The sequence below is a fragment of the Bubalus kerabau genome, chromosome X, assembly GCF_029407905.1.
Source record: "Bubalus kerabau isolate K-KA32 ecotype Philippines breed swamp buffalo chromosome X, PCC_UOA_SB_1v2, whole genome shotgun sequence".
Lineage (NCBI taxonomy): Eukaryota > Metazoa > Chordata > Mammalia > Artiodactyla > Bovidae > Bubalus > Bubalus kerabau.
Genome location: NC_073647.1, coordinates 164,171,148 through 164,198,478, shown reverse-complemented (window position 1 = coordinate 164,198,478; position 27,331 = coordinate 164,171,148). Strand labels below are relative to the sequence as shown.

Genomic DNA, 27,331 nt, shown 5'->3' with positions numbered 1-27,331 from the left:
TGGATGGAAGAGTTTGTGGACAGATGTATGGATGGGTGAATGGACAGGTTTGCAAAGAGCAGACACTCACGACTTAGCAACTGAACAACAGCAACAGTGCCTGGACGTGAGCGCATGGTGAGAAGCATGTGGTGGAGCTTTGTCAACAGGACCACTTTAGTCCCACACCTTGTCCTTTGCCTACCTCCAACCGCAGGGTGAAGAGTCTCTTTCTTCATTTATAGAGTCCCAGGGAGGGAAATGGTGCCCCTATCAAAACCCAGAATGCCTTCGATCATGCTGGTTGTTGCCTGGATCCGTCTAGGATCGCGGAGCATCTAGCATCTGTTTTCCAGAGAAAGCTCCCCCCAGCCCCCAAACGCAGGCTTCTCTGGTGGCTCAGTGGTAACGAATCCGCCTGCCAATGCAGGAGACCTGGGTTTGATCCCTGGGTGGGGAAGATCCCCTGGAGAAGGAAACGACAACCCACTCCAGTCTTCTTGCCTGGAGAATCCCTTGGACAGAGGAGGCCGGTGGGCTACAGTCCCTGGGGTCGCAAAGAGTCAGACCCGACTGAGCGACTGACCCTTTCACTTTTCACCCCCAACCGCAGCATCGCCCAAGTTGTGTGTGCCCATCAACTAGGAAAATCGGGCTCGCTGTCAATTACAGCAAAATGGTAGAAAGTCATCAACGGCCTCCCACACGTCCAAACTGGCTCTAGCCCAGCCTGGGTTGGGGGAAGGAGGAGGGGGCGAAAAAGGACGTTTTCGAAGTGTGGCTGCTCTCGTGATGAGTTTCAAAGAACTGCTCGTTTATTTTTCAAGAAGCGTTTTCACGGGGGAGAAACACAGTAACTGGTGATGTTGCAAAGATCATGCATTGTGGGTGAGACTTGGCGATCAGGAACGAAACATGGCATTTAGCGTGTGGTCGTGGTAGATGAAATTAATTGATATGGAAAGTTATGACCATGGAGGCAGTGACTATATGGCCGTTAGGGGCTCAAGGGGTAAAGAATCTGCCTGCAATGCAGGAGACCCGGGTTCTATCCTTGGGTCGGGCAGATCCCCTGGAGGAGGAAATGGCAACCCACTCCAGGATTCCTGCCTGGAGCATCCCACGGACAGAGAAGCCTGGCAGGCTATAGTCCACGGGGTTGCAGAGAGTTGGACAGGACCAAGCCACTAACTTTTCTTTAAGATGCTTTGAAGAGGTGGGCTTCGGAGAGCCACGTAAATCAGAGACTGGGTCCCTGGAAGGGGTTGGCGGACTCTCAGAACATTTACGTTCGTGTGCTTTTAAATATGTATGTGTTCATTTCGCTGCACCAGGGGTGAGTTGCGGCCCATGCGAACCAGTTCCGACCAGAGACAGAACCCGGGTGTTCGGACCTCAAGAGTCTTAGCCCCTGGACCACAAGGAAAGTCCTTATTCTCTGCATATGTGCCCAGGAGCAGCCTTCCTCCTCCGTTTATTCTTTAGCTATTCCACAATTTTTTTTTTCCCCCCGGGAAGGTGAATCTCTCCATGACCAGGGCTTTAAATGTTTTAATCAGTCAGTGCTCCACACAAACAGGAGAATCCGAAGGAAAATGGAAAGGAAACGTGACTCTTTAATTCGCCCAGGTTCCTGCTAATTACGTTCCCGGGGGAGGCAGACAACGCTCTCTTTTATATTAAACATATAAAGAACCTCTTGACTTCTCATTCAGTTCAGTTCAGTCGCTCGGTCGTATCCGACTCTTTGCGACCCCATGAATCGCAGCACACCAGGCCTCCCTGTCCATCACCAACTCCCGGAGTTCACTCAAACTCATGTCCATCGAGTTGGTGATGCCATCCAGCCATCTCATCCTCTGGCGACCCCTTCTCCTCCTGCCCCCAATCCCTCCCAGCATCAGAGTCTTTTCCAATGAGTCAACTCTTCGCATGAGGTGGCCAAAGTACTGGAGTTTCAGCTTTAGCATCATTCCTTCCAAAGAAATCCCAGGGCTGATCTCCTTCAGGATGGACTGGTTGGATCTCCTTGCAGTCCAAAGGACTCTCAAGAGTCTTCTCCAGCACCACAGTTCAAAAGCATCAATTATTCGGAGCTCAGCTTTCTTCACAGTCCAACTCTCACATCCATACATAATGACATACATACATTAAGTCATACATAATGACTTCTCATTAGCTCCTTGAAAATATCGTGCTGATTTCTGTGATATTAAAAATGCAAACTTGGAATACATACTGATTGTCAGGGAGCACAGAGAGACAGAGAAGAAGGCTTAGCTTACCTGCAGTCAGGATGGCTGGCTATTGATCTCATTGTATTCTTTAATTCTTCAGATTATAGTTTTAACTAAGTGCTAAGGCTCAGATTCAGCTTTGGCTTCAGGGGCTTGAAGTGTTTCAGAAAAGTTTTCTCTTACCAGTGAAATATGCAATTGAAGTAGGACACCTCTCTACCAAGGGGTAGCTGAAAATCCAAAGAGACCTCAGAGAGCTTCCTTATTCCCTTAACGTAGAGTTAAATTTTGACACAGATGCTTCAAGTTTGTGGAGGAGGTGGGTAAAAGACTGCACACTCATTTAAGGGCTTTAAAAATGCTCTTCTAAGAAAAATATTGTAGAACATCACTTATATGTGGAATCTGGGCTTCCCTGACGGCTTAAACTGTGAAGAATCCCCCTGCAATGCAGGAGATGTGGGTTCAACCCCTGGAGGAGGGCATGGCAACCCACTCCAGTATCCCTGCCTGGAGAATCCCGTAGACAGAGGAGCCTGGTGGGCTACAGTCCATGGCGTTGCAAAGAGCTAGAATCGAGTGAGCAATATTTTGCTTTCACTTTCCCTTTATATGTGGAATCTAAAAATAAATGATACAAATGAACTTACTTGCAAAACACAAAGAGACTCACAGACTTAGAGAAGGAAATTAGGATTACTGGGGGGAAGGGATAGTCAGGGAGTCTGGGATGGACATGGACTCACTGCTGTGTTTAACATGGAGAACCAGCAAGGACCTGCTGGACAGCACAGGGAAGTCTGCTCAATCCTCTGTAATAACCTGATGGTCACCAGGGGCAAGGATGGGGGAAGGGATAGTCAGGGAGTCTGGCAGGGACATGTCCACATAGTCTGCAGTGACTGAATATCAGGTAGTTCCCACCGAAACCGGAGGGCCCTGGGCGGGGCACCCGGGGAGTTGTCTGCTTTCTTAAAGACCAAATGACACAGTCACTTCTGGGAAGGAGCCAGGTGTGTTCGGAAGGCACAGCTGAGCGCTCCACCCGCTTCCATTCATCTTGTAAATCTGACAATGATTTTTGAGGACTCACCCTGGCCGCGGTAGCTCCCAGCCCTGCCTGCGTGATCCAAGGATCTGAAAAAAGAAAAAGAAAAAACTCACCAAAGTCAGCGGTCTCCTCCTGCCCTGAAATTCTGATGTATCGGGGGGTCTTTTGGCCAGAATCTTTACTTTCTCTGCCCGCTGAAGCTGAATGAAAAATACGGAGACAGAGGTTGGAGGAAATAGAAAGGGGGCTTTTGTTCTCAGCTGGTGGAGAGGGGAACCCAGTAAACTCATGTCTCAAGGACTGTTCCCCGCCCCTTGATGGGGAGTCTTGTTGTCCAGTCGCTCAGTCGTGTCCAACTCTCTGTGACCCCATGGACTGCAGCACGCCAGGCCTCCCTGTCCTTCACCAACTCCCGGAGTTCACTCAGACTCACGTCCATCGAGTCAGTGATGCCATCCAGCCATCTCATCCTCTGTCATCCCCTTCTCCTCCCGCCTTCAGTCTTTCCCAGCATCGGGGTCTTTTCCAGTGAGACAGCTCTTCGCATCAGGTGGCCAAAGCATTGAAGTTTCAGCTTCGGCATCAGCGCTTCCAATGACTATTCGGGACTGATTTCCCTTAGGACAGATGAGGTGTCTAGGGGATTATACAAGACAAGGGCTTGCAGTCAGGAGTCGGTGATGAGGAACAAAGGTGATACGGTCTTTATTTCTTCCTCTTGCGTTCTTGCCAAGACAGTCATAAGCTGGCGTCAGTAACCCGCTAATTGACTCGGGCAGTCCGCTGACCCTGCCGCCCTCTTTCTGCTGTATAACTGCAAGGGGAAGGGTGTTTTAAGGGTAAACACCAGATGCAGGAAGTATTTAGCACAGAGTCAAAGGAAAACTACATGTGAGCTGTAGACTCAGAGGGCATAAAAGGAAAGTTTGTTACAGACGTGCAGACTTAGGAGCAGCTAAGTAACAACAGCAACCAAAAAACCCCATACTAGAAATCTCCAGGCCTGCTCAGTTTTCTTTAACTTCTTTGTTCTTAGGAAAGAGAAAGAAAAAAAAAAGCTCATTCCTTTTTTTTAATCTCCTTTTCACTGCAACAGCCTCTGCATTGCAAGCTGGGGGCTGGAATGTGTGAAACTTGGAGACGAAACTCTTGGCTATACTCTGGGCCGAAGCTGAGTGGCGTGGCGTCACAGGACCACCTGCGTGCTCAGTCATGTCGAACTCTTTGTGACCCCACGGACTGCAGCCCACCAGGCTCCCCTGTGCATGGGATTCTCCAGGCCAGAAGACTGGAGTGGGTTGCCGTTTCCTCCTCCAGGGGATCTTCCCCACCCAGGGATTGAACCCCGGGTCTTCTGCATTTGCAGGCAGAGTCTTTACCATCTGAGCCACCCAAGGAAGGACGAACTATCAGCAAGTCCACTCCAGCCAAGACATTCTATGCAAATCTTCTAATGACAAGAGGGTCTTATCTAATCAGTCTGCGTGCATGGGGAAGTTTAGGTTCTAGAAGATGACTGTGAGAAAGACCTCTGCTTTCCTTCAGGGCCAACTGTGTCTTCTTTTCCTTTTCCTGTATTCTTTTAGTTTTTCTGGTTGTAATGAGCAGACTGCTTTTAAGATGGAGAAAAGACCTTTGCACTTTGATGCCTGCAGAAAGGCTGTTAGTAAGGTGACCCCCAATAGAAGCAGCTTAAGAGCAAAGCCTGGGACTTCCCGTGTGGTCCAGTGGAGAAGAAACCGCCTACCATAGCCTGGCGGGGTTTCCCTGGTGGCTCAGGTGGAAAAGAACCTGCCCGCAGTGTGGGAGACCTGGGTTCAATCCCTGCATAGGGAAGACGCCACGGGTCCCCGGGGGCCCGTGCTCTGCAAGAGAAGCCACCGCAAGGAGCAGCCCGTAGACCACGGCTGCAGAGCAGCCCCCGCCCGCCACAACGCGAGGACGCCTGCCTGCTGCAGCCAAGACCCCATCCAGCCAAAAATAACCTTTTTATAACAGAGTGCAAGCCCAGGGCGGCTGCAGGCCTGGGGCCAGGAGGGGGATGTCTCGGGGAGCAGGCCTCTGAGGGGGTCGCCAGGAGACGAGAACAGGAGAGTGACGCCTGGGGACGCTCCAGGGCTGCTTTCGGGACCGGGACTGCCTGAGAGCTCACTCTGCTCGCCAGGCCCCACCCAAGACCTCACTTCCTCTTTTTCTGCCCCCTGAGCTGGTCACAACACACAGCATCCTCTTGAGGGCTTCCCTGGCAGCTCAGCTAGTAAAGAATCTGCCTGCAATGCAGGAGACCTGGGTTCCATCTCTGGGTCAGGAAGACCCCCTGGAGGAGGAAATGGCAACCCACTCCAGTATTCTTGCCTGGAGAATCCCATGAACAGAGGAGCCTGGCGGGCTACAGTGCATGGCGTCGCAGAGAGTCCGACACGACCGATCGACTAACACACGCGCGTCCTCTTTGAGCCCTGAATCCTGCTTCCTCTTCAATGGTCAGTGAAACCCTCACTTCCCCTCTGGGGAACGGCTTGGATCAATCACCACCCGGGCCTCTGCCAGAGCCCCCAGGAAGCAATCAGAGCCCCCGACAGCTCAACAAGTGCTCGTCACATCAGTTCAGTTCAGCCGCTCAGTCGTGTCCGACTCTCTGCGACCCATGAATCGCAGCACGCCAGGCCTCCCTGTCCATCACCAACTCCCGGAGTTCACTCAGACTCACGTCCATCGAGTCAGTGATGCCATCCAGCCATCTCATCCTCTGTCGTCCCCTTCTCCTCCTGCCCTCAATCTTTCCCAGCATCAGGGTCTTTTCAAATGAGTCAGCTCTTCGCATCAGGTGGCCAAAATACTGAAGTTTCACCTTCAGCATCAGTCCTTCCAACGAATATTCAGGACTGATTTCCTTTAGGATGGACGGGTTGGATCTCCTTGCAGTCCAAGGGACTCTCAAGAGTCTTCAACACCACAGTTCAAAAGCATCCATTCTTCGGCGTTCAGCTTTCAGTTGCTCCTTAGAAGAAAAGCTATGACCAAGCTAGACAGCATATGAAAAAGCAGAGACATCACTTAGCCAACAAAGGTCCTTCTAGTCAAAGCTCTGGTTTTTCCAGGAGTCATGTATGGATGTGAGAGTTGGACTGTAAAGAAAGCTCACCACACAGAGATGCCTTATATTCTTTTGAAGATTTGGTCCTCTGCTGTCTCTTCCACGGGATTCGAAGTCCCTGCTGTGTCCAGAAAAAAATCTAGTGCTGATATAAAGCAGCCCTGGGCGCCGAGCCCAGCGGTCTCTTATGTGGGGTGACCTTCCCCAGATCTGTGAACGGATCTACTCAGTTCTACCTCCCTTCCCTTTATCAACCGACAGCTTGTGGGGTCCCCCTCCTCTGTGTTCCGTCGGCGTCCACTAGGGCAGCCTGAGTCTCTTTGGGAGCCCCTTCCTGCCTGCAGCCCCACTCTGCCTCTTTGGTTGACACCGAAAAACTCCAGAATGGGCTCAGGTTCCTCTGTCAGGGCTGTGTGTGGGAGCAGCCCCCCCCACACACTTTAAAAGGTCCTTGAAGAATCGGAGGTGGAACTGTTATCCGCTCAGTCATCTCTGACTCTCTGCGACCCCGTGGACTGCAGCCCGCCAGGCTCCTCTGTCCATGGGATTCTCCAGACAAGAATACAGGAGTGGGTTGCCATTTCCTCCTCCAGGGGATCTTCCCAACCCAGGGATCGAACCCAGGTCTCCCACATTGCAGGCAGATTCTTTAGCAGCTGAGCCACCCGGGAAGCCCAAGAATACTGGAATGGATAGCCTTCCCTCCTCCAGCAGATCTTCCTGACCCAGGAATGGAACCCAGGTCTCCCGCACTGCAGACAGATTCTTAACCAGCTGAGCCACCAGGGGAGCCGAACCACCACGCAAATGCCTCCTGGGTCATCGCCCATTGCATTCTCTTCTTCCTGCCAATGAGTCACCCCTGCCGGCTGCAGCCACTTCCTGAGACACGGATCCTCGTCTTGCTGACGAGGCGCTGTCTCCTGCGTGGGGTTTCCCCCTCCCACCCTTCCGGGCTCAGCCTACGGCATGACATTTTTGCACGAGTCACTCAAATTCCTGGGCCTTTACATTCCTGTGTGCAAACACACACTTGTACATTCCCTTCCCCACCCCAACCCAGCCACCAGGCACACGACTTCTCGCCCTTAGATTGCCCAAGTGGGGTGGGTGTGTGTGTGGGGGGGAGCTGGTTGTCTATGCTGCCCTCAGGATGCCCACAGACATGCCCTAACTGTCCCTGAAAAAGAATTCAAAGAGTTTGGTGTCTCCTAGAAGCTGGGCATTTGGAGCCATGCCCACTGAGTTTGCCCACTGGCTGGCAGGGCAGCTGAATGGGCCACTGATGCCAGGAGGCTCTGGGAGAGTTGGAAAGGGGAGGGGCTGGGATGGCATTGCCCCTGCCCCGGGAAACTGCATTTTCATGCCCTAGTTCTGGAGTGTTGCAGCTCTTTTTTTCCATCATCCAGTGGACACAGGGGTGTGTTGGCCTGTAGTCTGTCCCCAGGGTATCACCCCACCATGAACAAAGAGAGACAGTCCACGGGCCAGGGGACCCACTTTTTCAGAAAAGCGTGTGTATTCTTTTTTTCCCCATGGTGCCCGTTAACTTAGGGACACAAGCCACAGAACACAGCACTATTGAGCTTGCTTGTAGATAGGTCAGCAGTTATAATCACAGATTGTTTGCTCCTTGGAAGGAAAGCTATGACCGAGCTAGCAGATTCAAAAGCAGAGACATCACTTTGCTGACCGAGGTCTGTAGACTCAAAGATACCGTTTTTCCAGTGCTCACGTATGGGTGTGAGAGTTGGACCATAAAGAAAGCTGAGCGCCGAACAAGTGATGCTTTTGAACTGTGGTGCTGGAGAAGACTCCTGAGAGTCCCTTGGACTGCAAGGAGATCCAACCCGTCCATCCTAAAGGAAATCAGTCCTGAATATTCATTGGAAGGACTGTTGCTGAAGCTGAAACTCCAATACTTTGGCCACCTGATGGGAAGAGCCGACTCATGGGAAAAGACCCTGATGCTGGGAAAGATTGAAGGCAGGAGGAGAAGGGGACGACAGAGGATGAGATGGTTGGATGGCATCAGCGACTCAATGGACATGAGTTTGGGTGGACTCCAGGAGTTGGTGATGGACAGGGAGGCCTGGTGTGCTGTGGTCCATGGGGTTGCAAAGAGTCGGACACGACTGAGCGACTGAACAACAACATCTCATCTATTTGGGAAACCTGTAGGTACAGATATATGTCTCTGCGGTGGGCAGAGACTTAAAAGACGGTATGATAGAGAGAGACAGGGCTGCCACGCAGGGCGGAGCACACACATTATTTTTTCATCTCCGGGGTGCGTGTTGCGTTTTTTCAAAATATCCATGGCAATGATGAGTAGATTTCACAACATGAATGTGCTACCCGATCTAAGCTGTTTGAGTGCCCTCACTTACAGAACTTGCCTCAGTGCCGGAAATCTTAACTGATCTTCAAGACTTTGTTCTTTGCGGTTACAGAAAAGCCAGGTTTAGGGCCGCAGGAAGTCTCCATGGAGAAGGCGAAAACAAAACAGCTCAAACCAGAGGAGTCAGCAGGCAGTCTCGCTGCTGAGCCACGAGGAGACGGGGAGTCCGCCAGGGTGGGGGCGGTGGGGAGGCCGCTGGGCGTGTCTTTTTTTTATTTTCTTTTTTGTTTGTTTGTTTTGTCTCTCTGCTGCTTTTGTAAGCTCTGTTTTGCTTTCCACTTGGTTCTGAAGCAAACAAACAAAGCCCTGCACTATAACCTCCGTTTGTCCCGACCCTAAGAGAAGGGTGTTCCTCTTAGAGCAATCAATATGTTATTTTCACGCCAGGATCGGAGTGACGGAACTAGCATTTTCCCCTGAGCCACGCTGACTTAATTTACAGTTTTAAACTTCTCTTAAAAAAATATTTATAGTATATCGGAGTGTAGTTGATTGACAATGCTGTTAGTTTCTGCTGTACAACAAAGTGACTCAGTTATACGTACACATGAATCTATTTTTTTTTTAAGATTCTTTTACCATGTAGGTTATTACAGATCATTGACGCGACGTGCCTATGATATACAGTAGCTCCTTGCCTACGTGCTCAGTCGCTTCAGTTGCGTCCGACTCTCTGCGACCCCATGGACTGTAGCCCGCCAGGCTCCTCTGTCCAGGGGATTCTCCAGGCAAGGATACTGCAGTCGGTTGCCATGCCCTTCTCCAGGGGATCTTCCCGACCTGGGGATGGAACCCGCATCTCTTAAGTCTCCTGCATTGGTAGGCAAGGATACTGCAGTCAGTTGCCGTGCCCTTCTCCAGGGGATCTTCCCAACCCAGGGATCAAACCCAAAGTCTCTTACATCTCCTCAGTTGGCAGGTGGGTTCTTTATCACTAGTACCACCTGGAAAGCCCACAGTAGGTCCTTGTAGACTATTTTCTATATATAGTGAAGGACGGGCTTCCCTGGTGGCTCAGCTGGTAAAGAATCCACCTACAATGCAGAAGACTTGGGTTCTATCCTTGGGTTGGGAAGATCCCTTGGAGGAGGGAAAGGCTACCCACTCCAGTGTTCTGGTCTGGAGAATTCCATGGACTGTATAGTCAGCGGGGTCGCAGAGAGTCAGACACAACTGAGCGACTTTCACTTTCACACCTTCCCTGGCGGCTCAGACGGTAAAGACTCTGCCTGCAATGAGGGAGACCCGGGTTCCATCCCAGAGTCAGGAAGATCCCCTGGAGAAGGGAATGGCAACCCACTCCAGTATTCCTGCCTGGAGAATCGCACGGACAGAGGAGCCTGGCGAGCTACAGTCCATGGGGCCACAAAGAGCCGGACACGACTGAGCAACTGAACAGCCGCAACGGCAGAAGCCAGCAGGATCCTGTAAAGCAATTGGACTCCAATTAAAACTAAAATTAAAAAAAAAAAAATATCATACCGAACCCCATCTGAGATGTCAATAAATATTTGCACTAATGTAGAAGAAAAACATCAAGGTTCTCCAAGAGAGGAAGACAGGGGGTGTGTGGGGTCGGACACCCCCCAGAAGCAGACACTGAGGCTTGATCTCCAGGGAGGACTACCTGTGGGGTCAGGACCTGCCGGTGGGCACTTCAGTGGTGGGGACGGCAGTTCACAGGGCGTTCAGGCCCGTCCAGCTGACTGCCCAGAAGGACGCAGCGTTCCAGCAACGCCAGCCTCTGGGAGCAGTCGCCAGGGTCTCCCAAGTGGGGCACCCAGACGCCGGGACGACGGAGCTGGAAAATGCGGAAGGGAGCCCAGGAGAGCTGCAGGAGCCAAGCTGATGGTCAGCCGGGTCCTGCAAGACAGTCCCCCTCACTCCTGATCTCAGTGCAAGTCCCAGCGGACGCTGGGGCTTCCGACTGAGCAGTTACTGGGTCTGAGGTTCCCGAGACCCCTCTTTGCTGTTCAGTTGAGTCACTCGGTCGTGTCCGACTCTTTGTGACCCCATGGACTGTAGCCCTCCAGGCTCCTCTGTCCGGGGGATTCTCCAGGTGAGAACGCTGCAGTGGGTTGCCACGTCCTTCTCCACCTTTGCCCTCACTGTGGATAAACTAAATCTCGAAGTCCCCCAGCCCCATCCCCACAAGTCCTGGACTTGGCTGGTGGTTTTTTTGTTTGTTTGTTTTTCCTCGGGGGTGTCACGGCCCAGGGACGTCCTGATGGGAGCAGGCAGACTAGCTCCAGATGATGAAGGACTCGTGATTTTGACGTGACTGGTGACTCCAAATGTCTTCCAGATGCTGAACAATCCATGTTTGTTGTGTGTGTGTGTGTGTTTTAATCTAATCCATCCCTTGGAAAATAAAAAAGTCTACGGCTGTCGTTCTCACTTCTGTGGGGTTCGCTTTCTTAAGTCATCAGTTGGTTGAGACTTGGGGACCCTTCAAAGATGTGTGGGAGCCTTCTGATTGTTCTCAGGCCAGGGGGCTGTTGAGTTGGGAAAGGGAATTTCAGGACAAATACGGAGAGAGATCTCCATGTGTGACTATTAAGGAACGCTTCCCAGCCAGCTGTCTACTGCAAACATTGACAGATTAGGTTCTCTTTGTCCCGGGAAACAAAGAACCTATTTTATACACTTTATTTTTCTAGTTTTTAACGTTTCTCTTCTATTAATGCTGTTTTATTCTATTTAATTCTATTCTATTCTGTTGTTCTACTAATGCTGTACTTTATTTCGTTTTATTTAATTCTATCCTATTGTTGTTGTTTACTCACTAAGTTGTGTCCGACTCTCTGGGACCCCATGGACTGTAGTCCACCAGGCTCCTCCGTCCATGGGATTCTCCAGGCAACAATACTGGAGTGGATTGCCTTGTCCTCCTCCAGGGGATCTTCCCAACCTAGGGATGGAACCCAGGTCTCCTGCATTTGCAGGCAGATTCTTTGCCTACTCAGCTATGAGGGAAGCCCATAATATGTTTACATCCTGTTCAAAAATAATACAGTGCCGAAAATTTAGAAAACAGATACCAAAACCTTACTCAGCATATTACGAACTAATCAAGGAAAGTTTTCGTGTGCCTTCTGCTATTTTCTCTCCATCCTCTCGGGAGAGTTTCTGTAGAATATGCATTGGCTTAGGCTGTGCCTTTAGGATTTACGAGTATTTGCAAACCATTAAACGATCTTCTGAGAAGCTTTCAAACGGCTGCAGTTTCCAAGTATAGATTGATTTCCTGCAGTTCCGATAGCTGCTTTGTGTGTGTGTGTCTGTTTGTATCTTTTTACTATTCTGCTGTTGTAAAGAATACTCTCGATAGATGGAGGTTGTCATGGAGTGAATGACTGTGTGTCTTTCCCAGAATTCATATATGAAAGCCCTGATTCCAAAGATGACCGTATTAGGAGGCAGGGTTAGACGAGGAGGCGGGGTTAGACGAGGAGGCGGGGTTTAGGAGATTATAAACTGGGTCCCCGGGATAGGATTAATGTCCTTATAAGAGGAAGAGTGGCCTTTGACTTTTTATTGTGGATAACAATAAACTGTGGAAAATTCTGAAAGAGATGGGAATACCAGGCCACCTGACCCGCCTGTTGAGAAACCTGTATGCAGGTCAGGAAGTAACAGTTAGAACCGGACATGGAAAAACAGACTGGTTCCAAATAGGAAAAGGAGTACGTCAAGACTGTATATTGTCACCCTGCTTATTTAACTTATATGCAGAGTACATCATGAGAAACGCTGGGCTGGAGGAAGCACAAGCTGGAATCAAGATTGCCAGAAGAAATATCAATAACCTCAGAAATGCAGATGACACCACCCTTATGGCAGAAAGTGAAGAACTAAAGAGCCTCTTGAAAGTGAAAGAGGAGAGTGAAAAAGTTGGCTTAAAGCTCAACATTCAGAAAACTAAGATTATGGCATCCGGTCCAGTCCCATCACTTCATGGCAAATAGATGGAGAAACAGTGGAAACAGTGGCTGACTTCATTTACTTGGGCTCCAAAATCACTGCAGATGGTGACTGCAGCCAAGAAATTAAGAGACGCTTACTCCTTGGGAGAAAAGTTATGACCAACCTAGACAGCATATTAAAAAGCAGAGACGTTAATTTGCCAACAAAGGTCTGCCTAGTCAAGGCTACGGTTTTTCCAGTAGCCATGTATGGATGTGAGAGTTGGACTATAAAGAAAGCTGAGCGCCAAAGAATTGATGCTTTGGGACTGTGGTGTTGGAGAAGACTCTTGAGCGTCCCTTGGACTGCAAGGAGATGCAGCCAGTCCATTTTAAAGGAGATCAGTCCTGGATGTTCATTGGAAGGACTGATGTTGAAGCTGAAACACCAATCCTTTGTCCACCTGATGCGAAGAGCTGCCTCATTTGAAAAGACCCTGATGCTGGGAAAGATTGAGGGTGGGAGGAGAAAGGGACGACAGAGGATGAGATGGCTGGATGGCATCACTGACTTGATGGATGTGAGTTTGAGTGAACTCTGGGAGTTGGTGATGGACAGGCAGACCTGGTGTACCGCAGTCCACGGGGTCACAGAGAGTCGGGCACGACTGAGCAACTGAACTGAACTGAACTGAAGAGACACCAGAGTTGTGTCTCCAACAGGTGAGATCACAGAAGGAAGGTGGTCACCCGCCAGCCAGGAAGCTGGCCCCACCAGACACAGAATCTGCCCACCGCGGGATCTCAGAGTTCCAGCCTCCAGGGCTGTGGGAATAAGCGTCTGTTGTTTAACCTGTGTGCACACGTGTGTTTTACAGTTTATATATATATCTGGGCTTCCCAGGTGGCGCTAGTGGTAAAGAACCCACCTGCCAAAGGAAGAGACAAAAGAGACCCAGGTTTCATCCCTGGGTTGCAAAGATCCCCTGGAGGAGGGCATGGCAACCCACTCCAGTGTTCTTGCCTGGAGAATCCCATGGACAGAGGAGCCTGGTGGGTTACAGTCTATGGGGTTGCAAAGAGTCGGACACGACTGAAGTCACTTAACATGCATACATATACACAAAGGTCTGGCTGGGACGGCAGATTACAAATGGACCAAAGTCAGATGAACTAGCCGTTAAAAACTGAAGAAATAGATTAGGTCCCAGAATAAGACCGGGAGACACCGAGGGTAACAGTAAAATGTAGAATTGCCTTTTGCATCCATCAAAAATGGTCCAACTTTGGTCACGTCCTGTGGTTCGACCGGTATGTATATATCAAAGCTGTTACTGGAGTAGCTTCATTTGCTTGACACCCAGCAAGCAGTCAATCCTAAAGGAAATCAACCCTGAACACTCACCGGAAGGACTGAAGCCGAAGAGCCAATACTTTGGGCACCTGATGCAAAGAGCCGACTCACTAGAAAAAACCCTGATGCTGGGAAAGACTGAAGGCAGGAGGAGAAGGGGATGACAGAGGATGAGACGGCTGGATGGCATCAATGACTCAGTGGACATGAATCGGAAGCAAACTCCGGGAGAAAGTGAAGGACCGATGACCCTCAAGGGCTATAGTCCACGAGGTCACAAAGAATTGAACACGACTTAGATCCTGAACACGATCAGCAAAAGCAAACACCGCAGTGCTGAGATCTGCAGCAGAGAAAGAGCTTATTCACGGGAGTTGGACGATAAAGACAGCTGAGCAATGAAGAATTAATGCTTTTGAACTGTGGTGTTAGAGAAGCCTCTTGAGAGTCCCTTGGACTGCAAGGAGTTCCAACCAGTCCATCCTAAAGGAGATCAGTCCTGAATATTCATTGGAAGGACTGTTGCTGAAGCTGAAGCTTCAAGCAATACACGTAGTCAAAGACTTAGCAACTGAACGACAGCGTTAGCTGAATGCATTGACCTGATGAGACCCGTTGCTTGCCTGTTCCCAAATGTGCTCGGTCCCACTCCCGGTCTGGCTAATGAACTTCACTCCAGTTCTGTGGTGTTTGGATACAAGGCAGGAAGATTTTTCAACTAACTTAATTTTCATTCTGGAAGTTAGAGCCTCTTGGAGCCAAAGCATCTGCATGATGTTATGGAAATTTTTTTGTTTGGAACCAAGGAAAGCAGCACTGGGGAAAAAGAAAAAGAAGCAAAGTCATCATAATGAATCAGAGAAGTCTTCAGAATGTCTCTCTGGAGAGACATATAAAGAAAAAAAAAAACTCCAAGCCTGCCATTCGGAGAGAAATGGTGCCAAAGATGATGGCTGACGATGGGGACTCAGTCGCTCCGTGATCAAATGCGTCCAGCTTCCAGAAGCTTCCAAAAAGAGAAACGTGTCAGCCATGGTGCAGTGCTATCAGAGGCTGGAGATTTGCCAGGCAGGGTGTTTCTTTTGAAGGTACATGGGATGAAGTGGAAAGTTCCCAGGGAAGGGTCTTTGGAATTTGGCAGGAAGCACATAGTTTCTTCACTGAGAGTCTGACTTACCTCAAGGTGCCAAAATGGCTGCAGCAGCCCCAGCATCCCTTTCGTCCCTAAGAAGGGTCCCAGAAGTCCTCTTGTTTACAACTGCCCAAGGTCCACACCCTCTGCTGGCCTCAAGACTGCGATAGCTGGCAGAGTGAAAAGCCTGAAAAGTGAGAGGCGGAAAAAGACGCAGAGAAAAGTTTGCAAGGAGGTGCGGGTCTCTCTGGCCTTCCCAGGTGGCTCAGTGGTAAAGAACTCGACTGCCAACGTAAGGGAGGCAGTTTCGATGCCTGCGTCGGGAAGATGCCCTGGAGAAGGGCATGGCAACCCCCTCCAGTATTCTTGCCTGGAGAGTCCCATGAACAGAGAAGTCTGGCGGGCCACAGAGTCGGACATGGCTGAAGCGACTTAGCAGCAGCAGCAGTCCCTGGGGTCGCAGAGTCAGACAAGACTGAAGGGACTTAGCATGCATGCATTGCAGGAGAGGGGAGGTGGGCGGTGGGGAGCAGTCAATCCACAGAAGTAACACTTTCACAGGCTGTTTTTCTGTCCCCTCCCCCACCCCATGATTACATTATGTAATCTTGTGTGTGTTGGGGTTTCCATTGGCTAAGAAAAAAGAAGCACCATTCTCCATGCCTTGGAAGTGTGTTTGTCTAGCTGTTGAGAAGCCCTGGGGTGTGTGTGGGTCACTGCATCTCTCCAGCCAGTGTGTGTCCCACCCAGGGGAATACGTGTCCGCTCTGTGTATGGGCAGAAGGTAGCAGCAGGCAGCGGTGTGTGTGTGTGTGTGTAGCGGGTGGGGTGGAATGGGAGGAGGGTTCTGAGTCATCCTGAGTAGAAAGGCGTGTGATGGGGAGGGTCTGAGCCGGGGGGCAGGGTGGAATGATGGAACTGTGACTCAGGGCTATTTCTCGGTCTAACCCGCTGTTCCAGGGCCCTGAAGGCAGGCAGAGAGCATTTTAAGCTCAGAGCTTCACTTCCCCAGGTGGCGCCAGTGGTAAAGAAACTGCCAATGCAGGAGACGTGGGTTCGATCCCTGGGTCGGGAAGATTCCCCTGGAGGAGGGCACGGCCACCCACTCCAGTATCCTTGCCAGGAGCATCCCATGGGCAGGGGAGCCTGGCGGGCCACAGTCCGTGGGGTGGCAGAGAGTCGGACACGACTGAAGCGTCTTAGCACCCACCTAAGCCTGGGACAGGGCCAAAGGGCCACGCTGCAGCTGTGCCTGGTGACTGTCCCCAGAAAGGTCGCTCCCCACCTCCAACCTGGGCGCCAGCTGCCTCAAATGGGTAAGAAGGCCCGGTGGCCTGCACCTCCCCATTCCTGCCTTTGGGGAGAAGATGTTTAGGAAGTGCAAAGAACCTGCAAAGGAGGTTCTTGGCCAGTCTGGGAAGTAAGCATCAAGTCGTGTCCGACTCTGTGTGACCCCATGGGCTGTAGCCCCACCAGGCTCCTCTGTCCATGGGATTCTCCAGGCAAAAACACTGGAGTGGGTTGCCATGCCCTCCTCCAAGGGATCTTCCCGACCCAGGGATCGAACCCACGTCTGCTGCAGAGGTAAGCGGGTTCTTCACCGCTAAGGCCACCTGGGAAGCCCCAGGGGCCTCCGCCCTGCGCCCTTAAAAGCCTCGCCCACGCTCTGCAGTGTGCTGGCCCGGGCTGGACTCGGGCCAGCAGGCTGCGGCGTCCAAGGCAGGGAGGAGCACAATTAACAGAGCAGGGGAGGGGAATGGAGTCTGTCTAGGGGTTCCCAAGAAGAGAGGAGTGGAAGCGGGGCGGGGAGACGCGGCCCGAGCCGGAGAGGGTTGGGTTCCAGCCCGCGCGCCCCTCCCCGGCGGCTCGCTCCCCGGGGGCCCAGGGTTTGGGGTGGCGCCCGCGGGCGGGGAGAGTTCAGGCCGGGGCGGGGCGATCGCGCTGCACCCCACCCGGGTTCGCCCGCCTGCCCGCCCCGCCCCGGGGGTGGGGGCTGGGTGGGGCTGTCCTGCCCACCCGCCGCCGCCCGCGCCCCAGCCCGCGCGCGCGCGACACTCCCGGGACGCTCCCTGCGCGGCTAGGGGCGCACCATGGCGCGTCGGGCCGCCCTAACGCTGATCCTCTTCGCCCTGCTTGGAAGCCTGGTGTCCACCCAGGGTGAGTGAGCGCCGGCCGGTGGGCACCCAGCCCCCCACCACCCGACCACGACCAGGGGCGCGCGGATCGGACTTGGCGACCCGCGTTGGGACGCCAGGAAAGGGGGGCGGGGCCGGCGAACCTTAAGAGGCGGTCCGTGGGGGGTGGGCATCGTTTGGCACGCACTTTGGGGGGTGCACTTGGGGAAGGTTACCTGGGGGCGACGGTGTCTGGGCTCACCTGCCTGGTGGGCGCGCACGATGCCTGGAGACGCGCCTCGGTGGGAGGCTTACTTTGTGTGGCTGGAGCCGGGGCGCGCGGGGCTCTCCTCCCCACGACAAGGATCCGCTGTGCCAGCGGTGGCCGGACGCCCCAAGGAGGCAGGCTCCCTCTTTCCGCTCGCTCTCTCCCCGTGCGCCTTTGGAGGCGGACCCTCTCAAAGTTTTTTTTTGGTGTTTGTTTGCTTTCAAATCCACAAAGTCTTCAAGTTGGAGGCATCCAGTGGGCATTGGCGGCGGCCTCAGACCCCCCTCCCCGAGACCCCACCTCCCGCCCCGTCCGGGTTCCCCTTTCGTTCCGGGGCGCACCGGTGCGCCCCTGCGGCCGCCCCCGGGCCCGGCTGCGCGCGGGCCGGGCCTGGTGACGGCCGCTTCCCCGGAGCCACGCCCTACGGCCCCGGCCTAAATTTGGAGTCGGCCCGGGAGCCTGAAACCCGGGAGAGGGGGAGGGAGGCAGGAAGAACTCGGAGGCCTGGAAACTATCAAGCGTTGTGTGTGTGTGTGTGTGTGTGTGTGTGTGTTTTAGGGCCGCGGGGACTTGATGAGCGCGCCGCTCGGGTGGAGGGCTCCGCATCCAAGAGACGCGTACTGATCAGCCATGTGGCCCAGGAGATAATTGGGAAAAACCCTGGAAAAATAAAATAAAGGACGCCCAGGCCGACCACCCTCCACACCCAGCCTGCCTGCCTGTTGCCTGCATTTTTCTTCTCCTTTTAAAATGGAAGTTGAGATCCTGGTTTCCAGTCTAATCTGTCCTTTTAAAAGGAAAGTTGCTGGGTGTGGCTTAAAAAAAAAAAACCTGTTTCTCCAATTAACGGTTGCTTTCTGTCCTTTATATATGGTTGTTTTTTAAGGAGACAGAGACTGGGGCTGTGTCCAGTCTTCAGGACTGGTTGGATCGGTGGTAGGCACGGTTTAGGAACCAGACTGCGGCACCCCAAGGACCTAAAAAAATGTTGATGTGGAAATTTCCAGCTCAGGCTATGAAGGTTGCATTTTTTAAGCCCTGGCTCCCGCCTGCTGTTTGTCTTAGGGAGGTTTGCTAATTAATGTGTGAACTTTTAAACTGTGTGCCTTCCCTGGTAGCTCACCTGCTAAAGAATCCGCCTGCCATGCAGGAGACCCCGTTTGGATCCCTAGGTCGGGAAGATTCCTCTGGAGGAGGGCATGGCAACCCACTCCGGTACTCTGGCCTGGAGAATCCCATGGACAGAGGAGCCTGGTGGGCTGCACTCCAAGGGGTCGCAAAAGCGGCTTTCAGTTGAAAGCACGTTCAAGAACTTGTGTGTTTTGGGGGGTTTTTTGGGGGGAGGCTTTAGAAGACATTCAGCCTGATCCATGGGGACTTGTTGGAATACTTTATAGCTTGGTGGGGAGGGCCCGGATCGGATTTCCTGTTTCTCTCTTTCCTGCCTTAAAACCTGCTTGGTTTGCTTCAGTAAAAAGTTCTTCGTGAGAGCGTTTTGCTGTCTGTTGCTGTGTGTGAGTCACACCTGCTCGCGAGAGTTTTTCTAGCCCCCGTGAGGCTGCACTACAGGGAGCCACCGGAGAACCCCGCATAGGCAGCTGCCCACCAGCTCTCTCTCCTACCTGTGGCAGTATACGCATGTCCGAGCTGCTCTGCTCGTTCATCCCGCCTTCTCCTTCCCCCGTTCTGTCCACCCAATCCATCCTCCACGTCTGCCTCTCTGTTCCTGCCCTGCAGAGAGAGGGGTGCGTCTCTACCATTTTTTCCTAGATTCCCCACACACGGAAGCCTAGAGTCTTAAACTCTCCCCGCCATGGCCAGACAAGTCTTTTCCTGCACCAATTCTTATGATTAATACGGCATTGTGTGTTTATGAATCTCCAGAAGTCCTTTTGTGGGTATATAACAGGCTTCCCTGGGGGCTCTGATGGTAAAGAATCCATCCGCCTGCCAATACAGGAGACCCGGGTTCGATTCCTGGGCCAGCTAGATCCCCTGGAGGGAGGGCATGGCAACCCACTCCAGTATTCTTGCCTGGGGAGTCCCATGGATGGAGGAGCCTGGAGGGCTACAGTTTATGGGGTCACAGAAGAGTCAGACACGACTGAGCAACTAACCCTTCATGGACTTCCTTGGTGGCCCAGTGGCTAAGACTTTGAGCTGCCAATACAGAGGGCTTGGTTTAGATTCCTAGTCGGGGAATTATTTCCGCATGCTGCAAAGAAGACCCAGGGATCAAACCCGGGTCTCCTGAACTGCAGGCAAAGTCTTTACCCTCTGAGTCACCAGGGGAGCCCCAGCAAGCACCTGGTGTGGCCAAATTAAAAAAAAAAAAAAAAATATATATATATATATATATAAAGTAAAAGCAGCTAAGTGAATGTCATCCCTTCTGTACAGGTTGTCAAAACAGGTTCCTTTAGCCATGCAAAATATTTACCCACCTTTGAAAAGGGCAGAGAAAGGACTTTGGCCTTGACTAGACAGACCTTTGTTGGCAAAGTAACGTCTCTGCTTTTCAGTACAATGTCTAAGTTGGTCATAGCTTTTCTTCCCAGGAGCGAGTGTCTCTTAATTTCATGGCTGCAGTCACCGTCCGCCGTGATTTTGGAGCCCAAGAAAATGAAGTCTGTCGCTGTTTCCATTTTTCCCCATCTGTTTGCTGGGAAGGGTTGGGACCGGATGCCATGACTTCCTGTGTAATCATAATGAAAAGAGTGAGGGAAGAGACGTCTATACCTGTTTCCAACAGAGCTTTTGTGGATTTTGTTTTTTTAATTTTCTTTTTGGCTGCACTGGGTCTTTGTTAGACTTCCCCGATGGCTCAGCTGTAAAGAATCCACCTACCAGTGCAAGAGACGCAAGAGACCTGGGTTCGATCCCTGGGTCGGGAAGATCCCCTGGAGAAGGGCGTGGCAACCCACTCCAGTCTTCTTGCCTGGAGAATCCCATGGACAGAGAAGCCTGGGGGGCTGCAGTCCACAGGGTCGCCAAGAGTCAGACAGGACTGAGCACTCTTGCAAAGGGTCTGTCTCTTGATGTGGCGAGTGTGGGTTACTCTCCAGTTGCAGAGCAGTGGGTCTGGGCATGGGGCTTCCCGGACTGCGGCTCCCGGCCCCTGGAGTCCAGGCTCGGTAGCTGCAGTGCCTGAACTTGGTTGCTCTGATGCATTTCGGATCTTCCCGGACCGGGCATCGAACCTCTGTTCTCCTGCATTGGCAGGTGGATTCTTAACCACTGGACCACCAAGGAAGTCCAAGTCCTAATTTATAATCACCCTTACAACCATATGGGACAAAGACACACACACACACACACTTCTACACACTCAACAGTTGTGAGTAGTTTTTTATGCTCGTGTCCTCCTGGGAGAATGGCCTGGTTGTACAGGACACGCAAATGGTGTGTTGTGTCTGACTCGCTGCGACCCCATGGAGCGTGGCACCCCAGGCCTCCCTGTCCATCGCCAACTCCCGGAGCTTGCTCAAGCTCATGTCCATTGAGTGGGTGATGCCATCCAACCATCTCATCCTCTGTTGTCCCCTTCTCCTCCTGCCCCAATCCCTCCGAGCATCAGGGTCTTTTCCAATGAGTCAACTCTTCGCATGAGGTGGCCAAAGTATTGGAGTTCCAGCTTCAGCATCAGTCCTTCCATTGAACACCCAGGGCTGATCTCCTTTGGGATGGACTGGTTGGATCTCCTTGCAGTCCAAGGGACTCTCAAGAGTCTTCTCCAACACCACAGTTCCAAAGCATCAATTCTTTGGTGCTCAGCCTTCTTTATGGTCCAACTCTCACATCCATACACGACCACTGGAAAAACCATAGCCTTGACTAGACGGAGCTTTGTTGACAAAGTAATGTCTCTGCTTTTTAATATGCTGTCTAGGTGGGTCATAGCTTTTCTTCCAAGAAGCAAGCGTCTCTTAATTTCATGGCTGCAGTCACCGTCTGCTGTGATTTTGGAGCCCCCCCCCCCCCAAGATAAAGTCTCTCACTCTTTCCATTGTTTCCCCATCTATTTTCTATGAAGGGTTGGGAGCAGGTGACATGACTGCACATATAATCATAATGAAAAAGTTTGAAAGGTCGCAGGAATCGCCAAAATATGAGACACAGACAGGAAGTGAGCCCAAGTTATAGTGAAAATAGAGCCTGTAAATTTGGTGGGGTTGGAGCGGGATTGCCCCAAACCCTTGATTTGTTAAAATAAATAAATAGGTGTAAAGGAAAACACAGGAAAACCAGGTCTGCCCGTGCCTTTCACAGTTGCAGTTTTATCTCTTCATGCAGGGAAACAGCAGTTCCTTTTGTTGTTTTTTTTTTTAATTTCCTGTTCTTATTCTTTGCCGAGTTCGTATAACAGTTTTGGGAGTTGCCGTATGGGTGTGTGAGTTTCAGCTTTGTCTTAGAATGACTCGGTGCCCCCACCATTTCGCTAACTCATTATTTTTTTTAAAGTCCCGTAAACAGGAAACCAAAAAGTTCTTTTTTTTTTTTTATTCCCCAGTGTTTCTCCATGGGGTGGTGGGGCGGGGGGTTCGAGACCTCCGACGTGCCGTGAGTTGAGTGCAATCAAAGAAGAAAATCATCAAACAAGTCAGAGGAGCAAACATCAGCTTGCTTCTGCCCACGCGTTGCTAAGTAAGCCCCGGTGTGGTTTCAGGCCGATTCATGCCTCTGGGTGGACCTGGCTTCATAGTGAAACCTCTTTGTTCCTGAGGGTCGCAGGCTGGGGACTTTGACATGCGTTTGCCAGTCTGAAGCCTCTGTTCTTTTCGCTCTGCGTTCTGCCTGTGAAAGTGTTTGATAGAATCTCTTTATTTTCCAGAAGAGCCAGTTAGGACGTCAGCGACTTTTCAAAGAGTCGAGTAATGACTCCTTAGGGTGCTTTTGAGAGGAAAAAAAGATTACTTAAAAAAATATATTTTTAATTGATGATTGCTTTACAATATTGGCTTGATTTCTGTCATGCAGCGACATGAATTAACCATCACTTCAGTTCAGTCGCTCATTCGTGTCCGACTCTTTGCGACCCCATGCACTGCAGCACGCCAGGCCTCCCTGTCCATCACCAGCTCCCGGAGTTCACCCAAACTCATGTCCATTGAATCAGTGATGCCATCCAACCATCTCATCCTCTGTCGTCCCCATAAGGGTACAGATGTCTGGGATTCCCCAGGTGTTGCTAGTGGTAAGAAAAAGAAAAACAAAAACAAAAAAAAACCCACCTGCCAAACGTTAAGAGACCTGGGTTCAGTACCTGGGTGGGGAAGATCCCCTGGAGGAGGGCATGGCAACCCACTCCAGTATCCTAGCCTGCAGAATCCCATGGACAGAGGAGCCTGGCGGGCTACAGTCCAGTGAGGTCGCAAAGATTCGGACACGACTTGGCACGCACACACATACATGTCCCCTGACTCTTGAATCCCACCTCTGAGTTTGTCTAACAGCTAATCTTTCAGCAGAAACTCTGCAGGCCAGAAGGGAATGGCAGGATATCTTTAAAGTACTGAAAAAAAAAAAAAAAAAAAAACTAATCTACAACCAAGATTACCTGGCAAGGATCTCATTCAACGTTGACGGGGAAATCAAAAGGTTTACAGATAAGCAGACATTAAAGAGAGTTTAACACCACCAAACCAGCTTTCCAGCAAATACTAAAGGGACTTCCGTAGGGCAGTACCCACAGGAGGGAGGAAAGACCTACAAAAAAACCCGACCCAGAACGATGAAGAATCCGCCAGGAGGAACACACATATGTCAATCACTGATTTTCCAGTGTCTGCAGAGAGTTAGGGTGAATTCCGCTTGTTCACCGCCCTTCCTTGAGCACGCGGCTAAAGTCAGGAGGGTTGCATTCCAGAGCTTGGAAGGTATTAGTCATCCCCAGACCGTGTAGCCAGAACATTGTGACCACTTCTTTTTCTCAGCGTCCCTCCGCTTCTCCCACCCACCACCCACACCCCACACCCCCACCCCACCCCCAGCCTTGTCTGATCGCGCTCTGCCCCTTTGCAAACCGACCAGAAGCCTCGTGGTGGTGTGACCGCAAGGGCGCGGTGAACCGCATCAGGGATAGACAGACAGCAAGCAGATGCTGCTGCCTCTGGGGCGGGTGGGGAGGTGTGCAGATTTCTCTCTGCAGGTCGAGAATTCCAGTGTTGCCCGTCACCATCTGCTGTGGCCGGCTATCTTGTCTTAGAGGTCAGTGCTCCATGGAGGATCAAGATGCCCTCATCTTGGGCACAGAATGAAGCCTTGCTGGACAAAGGGAGCCAGGGAGGTGAAGGCTTCAGTGCTCGAACAAGGGGTCACACGGTGTAGGAGGAAGAGAAAGGACCTGGGTGAGTCTGAGAGTGGGCGGGAGGGTCAGAGGGGGTGAGGTCACGGGGATGGGGCGCTTGCCTGACCCATGAGGGCAGCCCCAACCCCACCCCACCCCTGCCACTGTGCTGAGGACTGAGTTAAGGACCACTGGCCTGATTGGGGCTTCCCTGGTGGCTCAGCTGGTAAAGAATCTGCCTGCAATGCGGGAGACCGGGGTTCCATCCCTGGGCCAGGAAGATCCCCTGGAGGAGGGCGTGGCAACCCAATCCAGTCTTCTTGCCTGGAGACTCCCCATTGACAGAGGAGCCTGGCGGGCTACAGTCCACGGGGTCACAAAAAGTTGGACACGACTAAAGCAACTTAGTACAGAACTCAGGGCCTGGCTGAACTGAGCCAGCCCTTGGTAGATGGGATTGATGATTGATGGATGGATGATGGGTTATCGATTTATAGATGATGGACAGGATGCATGCCTAGCTAGACACATGATAGATAATAGATAAGGCCAGTAGATGGAATGATTGTGCAGTTAGATGGATGGATATAACGATTGGACAGTTGGATGGATGGATGAATATAGATAGACAGATCTTGAGGTTTTTCCAGTACTCATGTATGGATGTGAGAGTTGGACTATAGAGAAAGCTGATCGCCGAAGAATTGATGCTTTTGAACTGTGGTGTTGGAGAAGACTCTTGAGAGTCCCTTGGACTGCAAGGAGATCCAACCAGTCCATTCTAAAGGAGATCAGCCCTGGGTCTTTTTTGGAAGGACTGATGCTAAAGCTGAAACTCCAGTACTTTGGCCACCTCATGCAAAGAGTTGACTCATTGGAAAAGACTCTGATGCTGGGAGGGGTTGGGGGCAGGAGGAGAAGGGGATGACAGAGGATGAGATGGTTGGATGGCATCACCGACTCAATGGACATGAGTTTGAGTAAACTCCGGGAGTTGGTGATGGACAGGGAGGCCTGGCGTGCTGCAGTCCATGGGGTCGCAAAGAACTGAACTGAGATCTTGAAAGTGAAAGTCACTCAGTCGTGTCCGCCTCTTTGCGACCCCCATGGACTTTACAGTCCAAGGAACTCCCCAGGCCAGAATCCTGGGAGTGGGTAAGCCTTTCCCTTTTGCAGGGGATAGATCTTAGATGAATGATCACACGTAAATGATACATAGATTATACATAAGGTGAATAGACCAGCCAGACTCCTTATAAGCTTATCACCAGGCCATGGGTTGTCATCTCTGCATTCCTACAAGATAAGGGGACTCAGGGCTGGAGAAGAAGGTGAGTGTCACCTGGGGTGTGGACTACGCACTCTGTCCGGCTGCAGGAAGCAAGCTTTCCTGTCCGCCTCTGTGAAGGCTGATGCTGGCTTCCCCCGAGATCTCACCTGCCCCCCCAAAACTTCTCTCCAGCTTACGCTTCACCTCTGTAACCACTGATGGATCTAATCCATTGTAATCACGCCTGAGGTGTCTACACCGTGCAGAAAGAGGGCTGAGCGCCGGAGAAGGAATGCTTGCCCGCTGTGGTGCTGGAGAAGGGCTTTCTGAGAGGGGTCCCTCGGACAGCCAGGAGATGCCGCCGTGGAGGTGGTTCGGTGTCCCGCGCCCACGGGGAGACGGATCATTGCTGTGACTCGGTGTTTTGGTCTTCCCGTCCTCCCGTTGGGGCGTGTCCAAGTATCACCCTGGTGGGACTCCAGGGAAGCTGGACCATGGCCTTGAGCTTGGTGCTGGGCACCCGGAGGCTCGGTGGTTATTAGGGGCATGGACTCGTGGTTTCTGCAGCAGGTGAAGCCCCAGACGGTGCCCCCCACGAGGAGCCCAGCGCGCAGGCCTTGGGGACGCCCGGGGTCTCGGGAGGATGGGATGACGGAAGGAAGGAGACCAGCTGGCCGAGAGCGATGGGGAGGATGCTGGGTGATGATTCATGGCCTGTGTCCCCTCTGGGGCCCGCCTTGCCCCATCTGAGTCACGGGGTGCCCCCCCGTCCCCTCCTCCAGCACATCTGGAGGCTTGAGGGGGCACCGCCTGGAAACCACAGACGCGCCGAGGGCTTCCGGCCCAGGGGCCGGGGTCCTGCCACGCTCTGCAGCGAGCGAACCGCCTTGAAGGTTTCTGCCTCCGAGGTCTGCACTGGGCACTCAGCTTCTGGCCGTGTGGACAGTCCGCCCCGCCTCCACGACCTCTGAGGTGGGCTGAGGGTGGGTCGTGTGTGGGCACCCCCCCAACTCCCCGCCTAGGTGGGAGGCACTCAGGGGACCCGTCAGCTTCTCAAAGTCGGGGTGGGGACACAGGAGGCAGCCTCTGGGGAGAGCGGGCGTCTGGTCAGTGTGGAGACGCCGCCCAGGTGATGGGTAGAGAACCATCCCGGCTGGGCAGGTACCAGAGTCTGCAGTGAGGACCACTAAGCAGGGAGGCAGTGTGTGCACACCCGCTCAGACAGAAGGCGTGTGCACTGGTTCAATACGTATTCACACACACACACACAGCACTTGTTCAATACATATTTACGCGCAAGTGCAGACACACACGTATACGCACCCGTGAGCGCGTACCTGCAGAGCACACATATGCACACATATGCATCCGTCGCTCAGTCGTGTCCTGCTCTCTGCGACCCCGTGGATTGTAACCCTGCCAGGCTCCTCTATCCGTGGGATTCTCCAGGCAGGAACACTGGAGTGGGTCGCCCTGCCCTCCTCCAGGGGGGTCTTCCCGACCCAGGGATCGAGCCTGCGTCGCCTACGTTGGCAGGCGGGTTCTTTACCGTCCGAGCCGCCTGGCAAGCCCCAGATATAGGAGTGTGTGCGTCTGAGTCTTGAACTGCTTATTCATTGCCCCATCACCACTTCTGCCTTTCGGGAACCACAAGTTTCTTCTCTGTGTCTCTGAACCTGTTTTGGTTTTATAAATAGCCTCACTGGTATAATATTTTTTTACATTCTACACGTCTGTGATACATGATATCTGGCTTTCTCTGTCTGACTGACCTCACTGAGTATAATCGTCTCCAGGTCCACCCATGTTGCCGCAAATGGCATTATTGCGTTCTTTTTTTAAAAATAGTATCTGCCTGCCTGTTCTTCTGGGAAGAAAAATCACACACAGAGACATGCTGCCCCAAACTCGACACTTACACGTGGGCACACACCAAACTGCATACATCGGCATAGGAAACCCCGCCTGTACACACACCACACATCCACACATGCACACTGCACTTAGACACACACTTGGGCACACACATAAAGCAAGCATACATACCTATATGCATACACACATGCAAACAGCCCAAACCACACACCTACACACCAAGCCCCGTGGGTCCCAAGTGAGTGAAAGTCGCTCAGTCGTGTCTGACTCTTTGCGACCCCATGGACTGTAGTCCCGCCAGGCTCCTCTGTCCGTGGGATTCTCCAGGCAAGAACACTGGAGTGTTGCCATGCCCTCTTCCT

The 27,331-nt window shown here is 52.1% G+C and overlaps 1 protein-coding gene and 1 long non-coding RNA gene across 3 annotated transcripts in view; one reads left to right on the top strand and one right to left on the bottom strand.

The window, feature by feature from the left end:
- Window positions 1–794: 794 nt before the first annotated feature.
- On the bottom strand, window positions 795–18,057 carry LOC129638456 (uncharacterized). The gene is made up of 3 exons (XR_008707841.1): window positions 17,533–18,057; window positions 15,202–15,343; window positions 795–3,353 (listed from the first exon to the last, which is right to left on the bottom strand). It is a non-coding gene; the product is annotated as an uncharacterized LOC129638456 (long non-coding RNA).
- The window catches only part of CD99 (CD99 molecule (Xg blood group)), a 31,834-nt gene continuing 21,660 nt past the window's right edge, over window positions 17,158–27,331 (top strand). Inside the window, exon 1 of one of the 2 annotated variants that reach the window (XM_055562889.1) lies at window positions 17,158–17,313. In XM_055562889.1, the coding sequence (XP_055418864.1) occupies window positions 17,247–17,313 (67 nt within the window). In that variant the 5' untranslated portion in view covers window positions 17,158–17,246. The remainder of the gene's footprint in view (window positions 17,314–27,331) is intronic. The other variant, XM_055562888.1, reaches the window with a different exon arrangement.